Genomic DNA, 14,993 nt, shown 5'->3' with positions numbered 1-14,993 from the left:
CAACTAACACGGGATTGTAATGCCTGGGTAGAATTGTCATGCACAGAGAAACAGCTGCGGTGATTTGCGCTCTATGAAATCATAGCAGCAAACAGCGAGATAGTCCAAGGTGCTGCATAATGGAGATGACTTGTTTATATAAGACAACACGTCACCAATGTTATGTTGAAACACTTGGACCATAAGCCCTTTATGAAGTAGTCACTTGCTGATGTGACTGATAGTGATCACTTGAGTCTGCCACAGTTTTGGGCAAAAATGAGAATTGAGACCATGTGCACTTGCAAAAAAAAAAATGCATTGTGAAATTTGAGTGCGGACCATTTATACATCTCTGTATGAATTTGCGTGCCAAGCTTCTGGGAGTGCGTGATGGTTCTTTTGATTCACTATGAAACATTGCCAGACAGACACACTCTGGTAATAGATTGTGAGAACGTTGTAAAAATAGAAACTACACCCAAGCATACGTCGCCATCGACTTGCTAAGTTTATTCATTGACAAACAGATGGAACTTACCTAGTTAGCGATTTTGGGCACTGAAATTTTTTTTAAGTGTCGCAGTTTATGCTTTATTTACGATAGGCTAACAGCTTGCTGATGAAGTTGTAGACATGTTCTCAGAAACCAGTCCTGAGCGAAGCCAGCTGCAGCGGACTCAATACTGTCTGCAGTGCACCGACTAGTTTTCATTCACATTTTTTTTTACTTGAAATGCTGGACCTAACACCTACGCTAGATGTAAGATCTCTTCTGCAAAAATGTGAATTACAGATTCATCTTTCTGACCATTGTAGTGGCTGTTGTCGCTATCGTCAATCAAGAGGGACAAACAGTAACTTTCAGGGTACGATAAAACACACCCACATCGCACCACACCCCCAAAGCTCAAATCTTGTTTTTCATAATGAGCAGCAGAAAAACAAGCGGCGAGTTCAGCTCAGTTGCTCTTGAAATTGTATCAAATTACAGAAATATATTTAACCATAAGTCATATTTTTTTAAATTTTTATCAAGACATACATTAACATTCATTGGCAAAAATGGACATTGTACAAAGTTTGCATTACCTTGCGTAGAAATATTTTACAAATATATGGTCTCATATCAATAGTCATGTCAGAATGCCAAAACTTCTGCAAGCTGTCACCTGAGTAAGGCACTCTCAAGGCGGTGCTGGCACACACGTCTTCGCTCCACAATGTTCTGTATGGCACACGTTAATTAAGGAGCTTTCTGACCCATTTCCTTCCAGCTTTTCCACAGCAGTAGGTTCTTGCTCTTGCCCTGGGTTACAAGGCAACGGGGAAGCCTCAGCCCATTGAACTGGCCCACTCCATCATTATGGCCCATGGCTAACAACATGGTCACACTCCCTGTCAGGAAAACATGTGGACATATACCCATGATAGAATGTTCTATAGTCAGAGATCAAGGTCAAAACTATAACATTGACAGAAGTAGGGTCTACAGGAGAGAGGAGACAGTCTCAATTACCTGGGTGATAAGATTCCAGGTGCTTCCCCATCAGACTGTTGGTGATGTTGGCAACAGCAACCCCAGCATGGAGACCTGCATGGTACGCCATCTTAGGCTCGTTAACATTAGCACAGTCCCCAACAGCGTACACATTGTCATAGCCCTCCACCTGCAGGTGCACATTCACTTTCAGGGACCCATTCTCTGCTAGGCATCCATCTGAAATATAAACAGAGAAACTTAGTAAATGCATGTAGATAGTGTTTAGACTACTGTACTAACATGCTGACCACACAGCTCGCGTCGTGTGCGTAGCCAGGCGCTAAAATAGAGATCTCTTCTATTTGTGATGCACTGCAAGTCCCACCTCTCCCATCTCCAAAATTGTTTTTTATGAGCATATACCCACATGGGTGATTGAAAGATGAACCGAGGTCCACACTCCAGTCAGTAGTGGTAATGTAGCTTAAAGTTGGTTGCCAACCGTCATATCAAGTCAAAAGAAGCCTGAAGGAGGAGAAATTATTCTTTTTTTTACCCTTTTATCTGTGGATTAATTGTCAGAGTAGAGTACCTTGTGCATTTCAGGTAAAATAACAACCCAATGTTTATATCCCAGGACAAATTATCTAGCAACAGCAAGCTAGCTAGCTTCCCAGCTAGCTAAATTGCCATAAGTGTTTATTGCTTTTCGACATGTCCCCAAATTAATATAGTTGGTTCAGAGTTGATTTGGTATTTCAACCTGCATATCCTGATCGCTTCTGGTGTGGGGACAAAAATCAACATGCGTGAGATGGCGCATGCGGTCTGGTCACCTTCCTAATATTGAGTTCTGTAAAGTTGGTTGGATTTCCTTTGGGCATTGGACCATTCTTGATACACTCAACAGTTTGTGTAAAAAAAAATTTAAAAACAGCAGCATTGCTGTTCTTGACACAAACAGTTATACCTGGCACCTACTACCATACCCTGTTGAAAGGCACTTAAATCTGGTCTTGCCCAATCACCCTCTGAATGGCACACACATCCATGTCTAAATTGTCTCAAGGCTTAAAAATCCTTCTTTAACCTGTCTCCTCCCCTTCATCTACACTGATTGAAGTGGATTTAATAAATCAATAGGGGAATTTTGCTTTCACCTGGTCAGTCGATGTCATGGAAAGAGCAGATGTGGAATTTAATATGCAAGTTCATCATATGAGGTTTCTCTAACCAGTCATCTTTCACAGGAATTAGGTGATTAATTTAAACTTTTTATATATCCAGCAAAACTGTTTAACAGATTTTGAACTCGCCTGTAGTAGTTTTATCAACAGCGCTTTGAGCAGTACTTGAATTTCTGGGCTGCCTTGGACTCAGATGGCATAATCCCTTCACCTAGTGGACAAGACAGACAACTCACTCAGGGTGGAGCTATAGGCATCAGAGTTAATCTTCATGCCTGTGCAGCAGATGACGAGGTCTGCAGTGATCTCTGTATCCTTGTCGGTCATGATAACCATGTTCTTGTTGGTCACATTGAGCTCCAGTACAGACAGGTTAGAAACTTTCTGCCCTAGAGTCAGATGGAAAGGTGAGGCCACAGTGTGAAAGATAAGTTAATTACATAACAGCAGGTGAATTGCACTGAGATAATAATTATACTAAGCGTTTAGCATGAAACAGATGATCAAAGAAAAGTTCTAGGCATTTACTGTTTGTGCCAGTCACAACAGACATCCTAATTCCACATCCAATAATGAGGAAGGGAGGCAATCACCCTCTGCACACACATGAGCTCTCTTGGACATTCTCTGTCTGCTGAACATGCCATAATCAAAACTGCATTTTCACTGACTGGTGATGCTGTGTCACCCTGACTAACATTTCCTCAGCCAGCCATAACCTCTTACCCAGTAGCAGCTCCACCCCTTTCTCCAGCAGCACCTCCTTAGCCTGTTGCCTGACACTGGGCAGCAGCTCTGGGTCGGCTAGGCCAACACGGGAATGGATCAGGATCACCTGGAAACATGGGGGTGTTTGAGAATGGAGGGCAAGCTCCATTAGTTGTGCTCCAACCACAAGTCTCTAAGAGGTGTGAATAACAAAGGGATGTAGGATATTATTACCTTCTTGTCTGGATATTCTGTTTTGATCTCTGCAGCCATCTCTACACCAGTGGATCCACCACCTACCACAAGAACCGAACCTGCGGCCTGGACCTGACCAACAGCAGGGAGAAAACAAACACCTGTCATTTACTAATATTTTCATAAAAACACATGAACGTGGGTACAACAATTGTCAAATGTATTACAAAATACACTGAACAAAAATATAAATGCAACATGTAAAGGTTTGGTCCGATGTTTCATGAGCTGAAAAAGATTCCTGAAATTTCACACATAAAGTGCTTCTCTCATTTTGTGCACAAATTTGTATACATCCCCGTTAGTGAGCATTTCTCCTTTGCCAAGATAAACCATCCATCTGACAGGTGTGGCATATCAAGAAGCTGATTAAACAGCATGATTACAAAGGTGCACCTTGTGCAGTTGTCACAATGCCACAGATGTTTGAAAGTTGAGGGAGCATGCAATTGGCATGCTGACTCTAGTAATGTCCACTGGAGCCATTGCCAGAGAATTGAATGTTAATTTCTCTACCATAAACCACCAACTAGGGCTGTGTGATATTGCCTATGTTTCCTTTTTTTCTACTTTTGTGAATCTCCCATTATATAGTACCAGTCTTCTACATTGTAGGCTCAATCTGACATGACACTCCAGCATGACAATGGCACCAGCAATACTGCTCGTTCTGTGAGTGATTTCCACAGGAATGTCAGTGTTCTGCCATGGCCAGCGAAGAGCCCGGATCTCAATCCCATTGAGCACATCTGGGACCTATTGGATCGGAGGGTGAGGGCTAGAGCCATCCCCCCCCCCCCCCCCCCCCCAGAAATGTCCAGGAACTTGCAGGTGCCTTGGTGGAAGAGTGGGGTAACATCTCACAGCAAGAACTGGCAAATCTGGTGAGGAGATGCACTGCAGTACTTAATGCAGCTGGTGGCCACACCAGATACTGTCTGTTATGTTTGATTTTGACCCCCCTTTGTTCAGGGACACATTCCATTTATGTTAGTCACGTTTATGGAACTTGTTCAGTTTGTGTCTCAGTTGTTGAATCTTGTTATGTTCATACAAATATTTTCACGTTAAGTTTCCTGAAAATAAACGCAGTTGACAGTGAGAGGACGTTTCTTTTTTTGTTGAGTTTATAATTGTGTTCATGCTTATTTATAAAACAGACTAGGCAGCTAGTATAAGAGTATTTGGCTCAAATGCTGCTAGTGGTACCCCAATGCCACACGCGACAAACTGAGTGTTAATTTTCCAGAATCAATGTTCATGGATACTCTCGTTTTAGTGGTGTCTGCTCTGCTCGCAATTTGAGTAGTAGAGATATAAAAAGGGTATTGTTAGAAAAGTTAACTTCTCTACTACTGAAGCAATAAGGCACAAGGGGGGGTGTGGTATATGGCCAATATACTACGGGTAAGGGCTGCTCTTATGCACAACGCAACGCTGACTGCTTGGACACAGCCCTTAGCCGTGGCATATTGTCCATATATCCTAAACCCCAGAGGTGCCTTATGGCTATTATAAACTGGCTACCAACGTAATTAGAGCAGTAAAAATAAATGTTTTGTCATTCCCGTGGTATACGGTCTGATATACCATGGCTATCAGCCAATCAGCATTCAGGGCTCAAACCACCAGGTATTTAAATAAAATAATGTCTCAATGTGTTTGTCCATATGACAGATTATGTTGGACCAAACCTCACAAACAGCAAGTTGAAACCCCTGTCAGTGAGGAAGATGTGATCTCTCAACTTTGTTGGCGTAAGAGGTAGGGGCTTGGTATGTGTAAACTATAGAGAAAGATGGGCTTATTTTGGACCTAAGCTTGTCGCCTGCCTTCACACCTTTGGGACTCTCCTCCTCCTCCTCCTCCTCCTCCCCCCCAGCCCTACCTCTGTCATTTTAGAGAATTTAACAGTACGTCCAACTGGCCTCAACCACAGAGGAAGTGTAACCACACCAGTCCAGGACCTCCACATCCATCTTCTTCACCTGCAGGGTCGTCTGAGACCAGCCACCCGGACAGCTGATGAAACTGTGGTTTGCACAACGAAGAATTTCTGCACAAACTGTCAAACAGTCTCAGGGAAGCTCGTCATTCATCCACCGCCATCACCTCATGTTTCAGCATGATAATGTAAGGATCTGTACACAATTCCTGGAAGCTGAAAATGACCCATGTCTTCCATGGCCTGCATACTCAGACATGTCACCCATTGAGCATGTTGGGAATGTTTTTCTGATCCACACCCCTACCTTTTTTTTGTAAGGTATCTGTGACCAACAGATCTGTATTCCCAGTCATGTGAAATCCATAGATTAGGGCCTGATGAATTAATTTACATTGACTGATTTCCTTATATGAACTGAAACTCTAAAATAATTTAAAATGTTGCATTTTTCATTTATATTTTGTTCAGTGCAGATCAAACATGAACATTAAGTCTGCACCAACAAACCAGCCCTGGGAATGCACTTCCATGAAAATGTACCTCCTTCACAATGTCCTCATACTTCTGGATGGCTGTCTGATAGGAGGCCACCATGTTGTACTTCCCCGGGAAAGGGCCGTCTGTGCCAGTGCACAGTATAAGGTGTGAGTAATGAACTTCCTGTGGTGGAAGACAATGACAGTCAAATTACAGGAACAAACTGTCACATCTCCAGCCTGTCAGAAGCGGTCTGCTTTGGCCTAATTGCGAGCATATGCCTAAGTATGGAGAGTACACCAAGAACACAAAGCCGAGTTAATATTCAGCAGCTAGAGCTGAACTGACTACAGAAAGCGACATTACATAATAAACCCCAGCATGCCCATACAGTCTACTGTACCTTTCCTCCATCCAACGCTACAGTCTGTGACACTGGGTCCACCCATATGACTCGACCCTGAAGGAAATTCTCTCCAAACGTCTTCAAATATGGGATGAAGGTCTGCTGGGCAAAGCCTGTGAGAAAGTAACTAGAAATGTCAAAGGTTCTTTAAGTGGGAATTGTTAGATCAGTGTTTTTCCAGTGATGTTACAATTTTCAATGGGTCAAAGGTTCTCACCACTCTGAACAGCGGCACGGAGGGCAGCCACATTGTGATGAAAGGCATCACGGAGGTCAATGAGGGTGAATGGTATCCCCCTGGATTTGAGCTGTTGTGCGGCGGCAGTGCCACCAAAACCCCCGCCAACCACCACAACATGAACATTGTCTACAGATACCTGGCTGCCCATTGTCTGTAGGCTATGATGATAGGGGTGAAATGGTAATGAAAACTTTAAAACATTTCTGGTATGAAAGAAATGTAAGATCAAGAAATACTCCCTACAAGAGTCAAAGTACTCTCAGAAATAACAAACTACACACAAAAACATTAAGAACATCTTCATACTATTGAGTTGCACCCCTCATACACAATCCAAGACTCAAAGGCTTAAAAATCTCTTTAACCTGTCTCCTCCCCTTCATCTACACTTATTGAAGTGGATTTAACAAGTGACATCAATAAGGGATCATAGCTTTCACCTGGATTAATCTTTTCAGTCAGTGTCTTGGACCGAGCAGGTGTTCTTAATGTTTTGTACATTCAGCAAATATGGAGTGAAAATAAAATATTGGCCTACACCGATAGGGCTGACAACAAAAAACCTTTATAAATAAATGCAAATACAAATCGTAACACATTTATTTGGATACATCCATAACAATGAGCTATTGATGGCCGACTTTACCTGGCATAGAAAATTAGCTCTCGTCAGGACACTCTCGTTCAGAGGCGCTAGCCTAACACAATCACTTCAAACTAGCTGCACTCCAATTCGTTAGACCAGTTTTCTATTGATAGTTATTTGTGTAATGTAATAGATAATCATAACAATTATGCTAATGTATGATTTCGATGCCTGCCCGTCTCATCCCGAAAGATTCATTACTATGGGACAGATGGAGATCGAATTTGAATATTGAAACAAGGTTGCAAATGTCGGAGACACAAGGTTTATACAAATCTCTGCCGTTGAAAACAAAATGTTAGTCTAAAAGAAATGTGAGATAATGTCTAGATGCTTTTTAATTGTGGCGAACAAGTATATACATTCACCGTCTGGGCTAATGAGACAGTGGATTGCGCAGTTAGATGGAACAGAGTAATTAGGCATTTTAAACGTCATATTTAGCTGGTGGTAATTTGTGCAATAGACACCGGATGGCATGCAGTTTAAACCAATCAGCATTAGACCCACCCGTTATATACAAGACAACAATGACTTGGCAGTTTACACAGGAACATTTAATGACAGTCTTCATCTGCTACAGTTACATCAGAATATTGTAACATTTCACACCTTGACATATTGTAGCGAGTCAGTGACCGGCTTAGCCATAACAGTTAAATTGCTTAACGTTACCTTTAACAGGCTATGACACAGAATTCGTTCGCAATTCAAGAACACGCTCTGTACCTTATACCCTGTGCCTCGGAACCGTGGCAATATATATTTAGAATGAAACTCCCCGAGAAAAATCATTACAAAAATGTCCACTCCAAAATGATTAACCAAATGCCGTTATTCAGCGACTCTCTATCATATCTAGTTGACATGAGCTACCCTAGTTTTTACTTATATCAAATACAATATCGGCACCACTCAACTTTAATTTACATATTGAAACTATAATAACACGAATAAAATTAACTTACCAAAATGTAGGCTACAACCGCTTCGTCGTCCTTACTTTCCAGCGTGGTTTCCCGTCTTCTCTCAGTGTTGTCAACGCCTCAGTAAGGAAAGTAGCTATTGGCTGTCCTGAAAGTCGCTACATGACGTCGTCGCCTAATTTACATAATTGGCCATGTGCATGTAATTGTGATGAATGCTGTAGGAGAGAGGAATAACATCGTGGGAGAGACAAAAAGTGAGTTAAAAACACCTTAAATATATTTAGAACTACAAATTAACTTTCTTCTGTCATTCCTGTTTTTTTTAATGTCACAATTCCAACCCTCCGCCTTTATCTGGGCTTGGGACGGGCAAAAGTGACCCAAAAGAGACACACTGATGGAGTTACTTAGTTTATTATTTTATTTTTTATTAGTTTAGTTTAGTTTTCTTAATTTGGTTTGGTTTTTAACCTTATGGTCCACTTATGAGCCTACAACAAGTCACAGTAAAACATAACATTTAAAAAAAAATGTATCCAATCTACATTAACAATCTAAATGGACCAAAAAGAGACATTAGAAAAAAATACGTAACTAGTCTGGCCCTAATTCAGGTTAATTGTTTTTTTCCCCAGACCCCCCTCTACACACACACAGGCTGTGCTGGCTCACAGAGAGTGGGTCATCGTAATTTTGGTCAAGGGTCTCTATGGCAGGTTCAGCAACTGAGGGAGCTGACTTAAATGAGTAAGCAGTTGATGTGCCAAAAAAGCTGCAACACATTATCAGGCAGCTGGTGCTCATAACAAGCCTCACCAGACAGCTTCAGTCCATATCGATGTACAGGATGGAGTTAAGGGTCTGCAAGGACATCCGATTTCTAAGTTTGCTTTTTACCACACTCATCTGGCTGAATACTCTCTCGACTTCAGCATTCGAGTGTGGCAAGGACAACACAGACACAGCAGCCATGGCAAGTTATTGAAACGGGTTGATATCAGCTGCATCCCTGAACTTCCAAATCTCACTCCAGAAGCCCAGTGTGCTTTTTGTCTCATTCCATTTACTAAGATGGATGGCACGCCATTGCTGGACAATCTTGTCTATCTCTGCAGGGGAGTAGCCAAGGAGCTTGGCTATTTTTTATATTTCTCCAGGGCTCTTAATTGTGCTTTAGAGTTTCCTCCACATTGAAAACTGGCATGTACTGTAATGCTTCAATGTTGTCCGGCAGTCTCACCCTCAACTCCTTAGTGAGGGAGATGGTGAAGGCAACACACCGCTTAGATGTTGTCTGGCAGTCTCACCCTCAACTCCTTAGTGAGGGAGATGGTGAAGGCTACACACCGCTTTCGGACATTGTTTTCATCCTCAGGCGCTATAGGTGGAGCTCAGCTGCATTTGACTCAAAAAGGTAACCAATGTATGGTTTGGGACTGATGTATCCATCTATTGGCCCTTTGAGTACATCAACATTTGCCAGTGGATTCAGGACCCTGCTGCTCACAGACTTGATCAGGCTAACCAAGCTGTCAAGTTGCTTTAAGAGGATCTACTGGCTCTCCCTCAAAAGCCTTGATGGCCAACTGTACCTCACCCAGCACTGACGTCAAAAAAGTCAGATACAATATGTTTTGAGGATCACTGTACATGGAGTATACAACCTCAGCCATGTAGCAGTGTTCACTGGACGTGGTGACTGCGAAATGCAGCCTAAGCTCCTCGCTAAATATAGCGACAAAGTCACTAAATTGGCAACACTGCTCCATATAGCCGTCTACATTTTTTTTTTCTCCTCTCAATGGGGATAGCCTGGGCAGCCGCTAGTGGGCTTTATAGAACCACTGGGATGTTCACAATCACTTTTGCATGCGCACACTATTCCGGATAGTAGCTCATATCCCGCTTAAGGTCCTATTCGGGAGAAATTGTTTACAAGCACCTTTGATATCCCGCTCATGTGTATCCCTGCACCATGAATAAACAGAATATTCCTCATTTAAATTCATATGGGTTAAATGGAATAGTCATTGAAATATAGACACTGACTGTAGGCCTATAACGCTCTAATATATTAACTCCTGCAGAATTATGCATTTCTTGCAGTAAAATGACACAACAAATGACCATTTTGTCTTGGGAAAAAGAGTAGAGAAATATTATTGACTTATTTCAGCATCTCTTGAGAAAATGCAAATGCTTGTGTAATGTGTTATCTTTGCAAGCAGACATTATTTCAACCACATACAATATGCACCCATGACGAACTGAAGTCTTATCAGAAACGTGTTTCATGTTTTCTCGCTTTTCATTTATTTGAAACTGATTACATTTTACACAAAACTAATCTTTCCACTGTTTTGGAGTTATTGCGTTTTCCTCCTGGTCCCTAAAAGAAAAATACAAATTTAGCATGTGTTAAATAGATTACTTATGCATACATTCTATCAATGTAAGACATTATTCTGGTGAGAAATAGTTTATTTAGTCTTCTGGGACAACAAGTTATGACAGAAGAGAAGCAGCATGTATCAAACTATAGCTGACAAACAAATGCCCTACCAAATGTCGGAAATAATAAGCAAAAGGTTGTCTAAATTAGGGGTGAAAGTAGCCCGGCTATATGGTCCACTACAGAGTATCGGTAACATAAACTATGATAGAATTATAGTGCATCGAACTGATCAGGAAGCCTACTTTTTATATGTGATTTGTATGACAGTCAGATGACATCACACAACACCCTTGATATGCGAAACAGCTTGCAAAGACGAGAAAAACAACAGTTAACAGGATATGTTTACATGCCAAATCAGCATATCCCATACATTTTATCCGGGTTTTTCATAATCGGGATACAAGTTTTTTCGGATTATTGTAAACGGGATATGATGTTAATATGTGTCAACTCCAAATAAGATTACTTGAGTATCCCTAATAATAACGTCCGTTATCATTACTCAAGTATTCTGATATTGGTGTGCATGTAAACGTGGCTGTGAGTGTTCAGGCCTCAAGCAATGACTATGTAGGCTATAAGGGGCCCAAACCGAAATGCAGGGCAGGAATTTTCAGGTGTGGGTTTCTTGTCGACTATGTGTTAGGAGCAAACGAACAAGGTTGTGGTACTTATGTGAAGCTAGCCACAATAACGGTGAGCCACAATAGTGGAATTTGTGGTTTGCCTTAAAAAATAAAAGTAATTCAGTGAAAGTGATGAAAACTGAAACAAATAGTGAAATTATGCCACCTTTGGACTATACACTAGATAATGCAAAACACAGCCTTAACTATGGAACTTGGGTCCTTAAAATGGGGTACCAGGACTTTGTGGGAAATCACTTCACTGTCCAGCCTATTGTGCATATTGACATTCATATTGCAATGTGCAACATTACCTATGGATCTTGGGTCCATGAAATGGGGTATCAGCCTACTCAGTGACACCCAGAGAACACAACTGTGAAGAGTTTACACAAATGTTAGTGTTGTAGCTCTTATTGCGGGACCCTGTCCCCGACCTGCCTTTTGCCTACCCCTTGGACTATAATAAATATCAGAGCTCAAAGCATCTGCCTCCCGTGTCTGCATCTGGGTCTCACCTTGTGTCGTTATACTAATCTGTCAACCTACTGTATTGGACATTCATATTGCAATTTACAGCCTTACCTGTGGATCTTGGGTCCATGAAATGGGGTATCAACCTTCTCAGTGAGTATTTGTGTGTACGAGGCTAATCTTTGTGAAACCTTTTCACAGTTGCGTTCTGTGGGTGCCACTGAGTAGGCTTGTACACCATTTAATTGACAGAAGATCCACAGATAACCCTATACATTGCAATATGAATGTTCAACATAGTAGTAGAAACACGTATGCCCCGCCCACCTGAGGATCTGTTTTTTTCAGCCATCTATTTCCTGTGTTTGAGGACTGCAGAATCTACTCAACATTGTCTTTCTGTTGGATCTATGAGAACGCTTTGTAAGGAATTTAACACATCTCGACACTTACACCCCAGGAAAGATGCATTTGTTTTGTTGGGTGTTTTTTTGTGTGCAATTGAAAAGCAATTTGCTACAGTTGAAATGTTTTCAAATTAGAAGAGAAGAAATTAAAGCAATTTCTGGGAAATCAACACAGATTAGAGTGATATTATGTCTGATTTTGCAAACAAAGTACAGGTGTAATCTAGAGCCAAGTGATTTTTAAACCGAGGGCATCCTGAAGTGTGTTCAGTTTTCTTGAACGTTTATGAACGTTTGTGGAACGGTTTGTACAGAACGACACGTTTCCCCAAAACGTTCTTGAACAGACTGAGGTACGTTTGCTCCCATTTGGTGGGTGTGGTGAGGTGTAGCTTGAAGCAATGAGTAATGTATTTAAAGGGCAGAGGCAATGCTGACAGCATTCCTCAACCCAACCCCTCCATGTTTTTCAACTGGTCGTTCAGTACAGCACCGTTTCAACTAAACATTCCAGAATGTTAATACTGAACACAGCCCTGCTACTGACACACTTGTTGAATTATGCAACAGAATGTGACAACAGGAATTAATGAGGCAGTCTATAGACAGTGCAGGTGAGTGTAAGTAGAGGAAGTTATTCTATTCCACCCATTTATGTAGATATATTTATATATGCAAATACACCATTGTATTTATGCAAACAAGGCACATATAATATTCTTTATTTTTAACACAAAATATCAAATAAATACCTGATACCATCAAAAAATGTATATATGAGTGCATTTGAAAAAATAAAAAAAGACATTTGACAAATTGAGTACCAGAAATTTCATCAAAAATTATGGGAAATAATTTAGTCAATATTTGATGGATTTAAACATTTCAAATCGTTTGGAATATCTTCATAGACTGTCAAAATGTTGCACTATTAGAATAGTTTTTAAACCTTTTAACAATTTTTATGACCTCTATTAGTAGGTTTACTGGTGAGCTTAATGTAAACCCTGCAATATGTATGTTAATGCGAACAATAGGCTAAATTGAACCTTTATTTAACTAGGCAAGTTAAACAAATTCTTATTTACAATGACGGCCTACCCCAACCAAACTCGGACGAAGCTGGGCCAATTGTGCGCCACCCTATGGGACTCCCAATCACAGCCGGATGTGATGCAGTCTGAATTTGAACCAGGTACTGCAGTGACACCTCTTACACTGAGATGCAGTGTCTTAGACCCCTGCGTCACTCGGGAGCCCAAAATAAATAAAGACATGATTTCCCACAGTTAAAGTTCCCAAATATGAGCTACGACGCTAATATTTGTGTAAAGTATTCAGTACTGTAATCTGTGGGTGTCACTGAGTTGGCTGATATTCCATTTTATGGACCCAAGATCCATAGGTAAGGCTGTACAGTGCATGTAAGTATGCCCCCAATGCAATTCTGAAGTCTAATCTACCCACTGTGATTTCAACTGATTTGTACTTTGTTTGTGTACAATTAACAAATGATTGTCTTTTGTTGAATTTATATAACAATATCCGAACCATGTTTAGCATTATCTAGTCCAAATATGGCATGTTTCCACTATTTGTATCCGTTTGCATCACTTTCAATTGGGGGGCTTTTATTTGGAAGGCAAACCGCTAATTCCACTCATCGTTATTGTGGCTAGCTTCACACAGGTAGCGTCTAACGTAGCCTCGCTTTCGGTACCGCTGAGTGTCAGCCTCCAGTCTCGATAATTCATAACCAATACTCAGTCTAGCACTGTTAGCCCAAAGAAGAAGTGAGATTTATGCTGAGTTTATAACCAAGTGGGAATTTACCACCATAGAGTTAGATAGATGGATAAAACTCTTTTGGCATGGACAATGGCAATTGAGGGCTTCCACAATTTTTAAGCAGTCAAATTGTTGGGCTTTCCTATGGGTGAATTCTATTCACGTCACCAAATAACTGATTAAAACACACTGTTTTGTAATGAAGGTCTACAGTAGCCTCAACAGCACCCTCTATGGTAGCACCATGGTTTTGCCGGAGGACAGCTATTTTCCAGCCTCCTCTGGGCACATTGACTTCAATACAACACCTAGGATGTTCATAGTTCTCACCCCTTCCATAAACTTACACACTTACACAGTATTTCCGGAGGACGTCTTCCAACCCATCTGAGCTCTTGCACATTGAACTGACACATTGTCCATCCAATGAACGGATCAGAGAATGAATTTAGTGCTGAAAGCATAAGCTACAGCTAGCTAGTACTGCAGTGCATAACGTTTGGTGAGGAGCTGACTCAAAGAGAGAGAAAGACAATATTTAAAAAATGTTGAACAAATGAATTTCTTCAAAAGTTAAGAAGCAGTGAGAGAGCTATATTTCACTGTATTTTTTTATTTTAGTTTACCTTTCACTTACTTAGCTAATGCAGCTAATTTAATAACCTACTCAACAACCTAACTCAAACATAGAAGAATGTTATCTATGTTAGCTAGCTGTCTAAAGCTATAACACTGCAACTTTTCCAAGTCAAGGTAAGCTTTTGGTTTTATAAATGTCTTGCTACCAGGGCCCACCGGTGTAACTGCTAAACTGATTCTACAAATGGATTGTGGGTTCACTAACACTTTAGTTTTGGTTTGTTGACTATAACGTTAAAATTGTCATTGTCACCAGGGCCCACCGGTGTAACTGCTAAACTGATTCTACACATGGATTGTGGGTTCACTAACACTTTAGTTTTGGTTTGTTGACTATAATGT

General features: G+C 41.0%; 1 protein-coding gene across 2 annotated transcripts; it reads right to left on the bottom strand.

Annotated features, from left to right (window-relative positions):
* Window positions 1–978: 978 nt before the first annotated feature.
* On the bottom strand, window positions 979–8,378 carry LOC139411098 (AIF family member 2). 2 transcript variants are annotated; one of them, XM_071156951.1, is made up of 9 exons: window positions 8,299–8,378; window positions 6,661–6,842; window positions 6,441–6,556; window positions 6,101–6,220; window positions 3,592–3,684; window positions 3,376–3,484; window positions 2,886–3,038; window positions 1,499–1,699; window positions 979–1,377 (listed from the first exon to the last, which is right to left on the bottom strand). In XM_071156951.1, exons 2-9 carry the CDS (start codon window positions 6,830–6,832, stop codon window positions 1,226–1,228), a joined length of 1,116 nt encoding a protein of 371 aa, XP_071013052.1. In that variant the 5' UTR covers window positions 6,833–6,842; window positions 8,299–8,378; the 3' UTR covers window positions 979–1,225. The 2 variants fall into 2 exon arrangements, with proteins under 2 accessions (XP_071013052.1, XP_071013061.1); XM_071156960.1 differs by having other exon boundaries at window positions 986–1,377; window positions 8,305–8,352.
* Window positions 8,379–14,993: the final 6,615 nt, after the last annotated feature.

This window comes from Oncorhynchus clarkii, chromosome 1, assembly GCF_045791955.1.
Source record: "Oncorhynchus clarkii lewisi isolate Uvic-CL-2024 chromosome 1, UVic_Ocla_1.0, whole genome shotgun sequence".
Lineage (NCBI taxonomy): Eukaryota > Metazoa > Chordata > Actinopteri > Salmoniformes > Salmonidae > Oncorhynchus > Oncorhynchus clarkii.
Note: the sequence above shows the minus strand (reverse complement) of the source record. Positions and strands in the feature narration are given on the sequence as shown.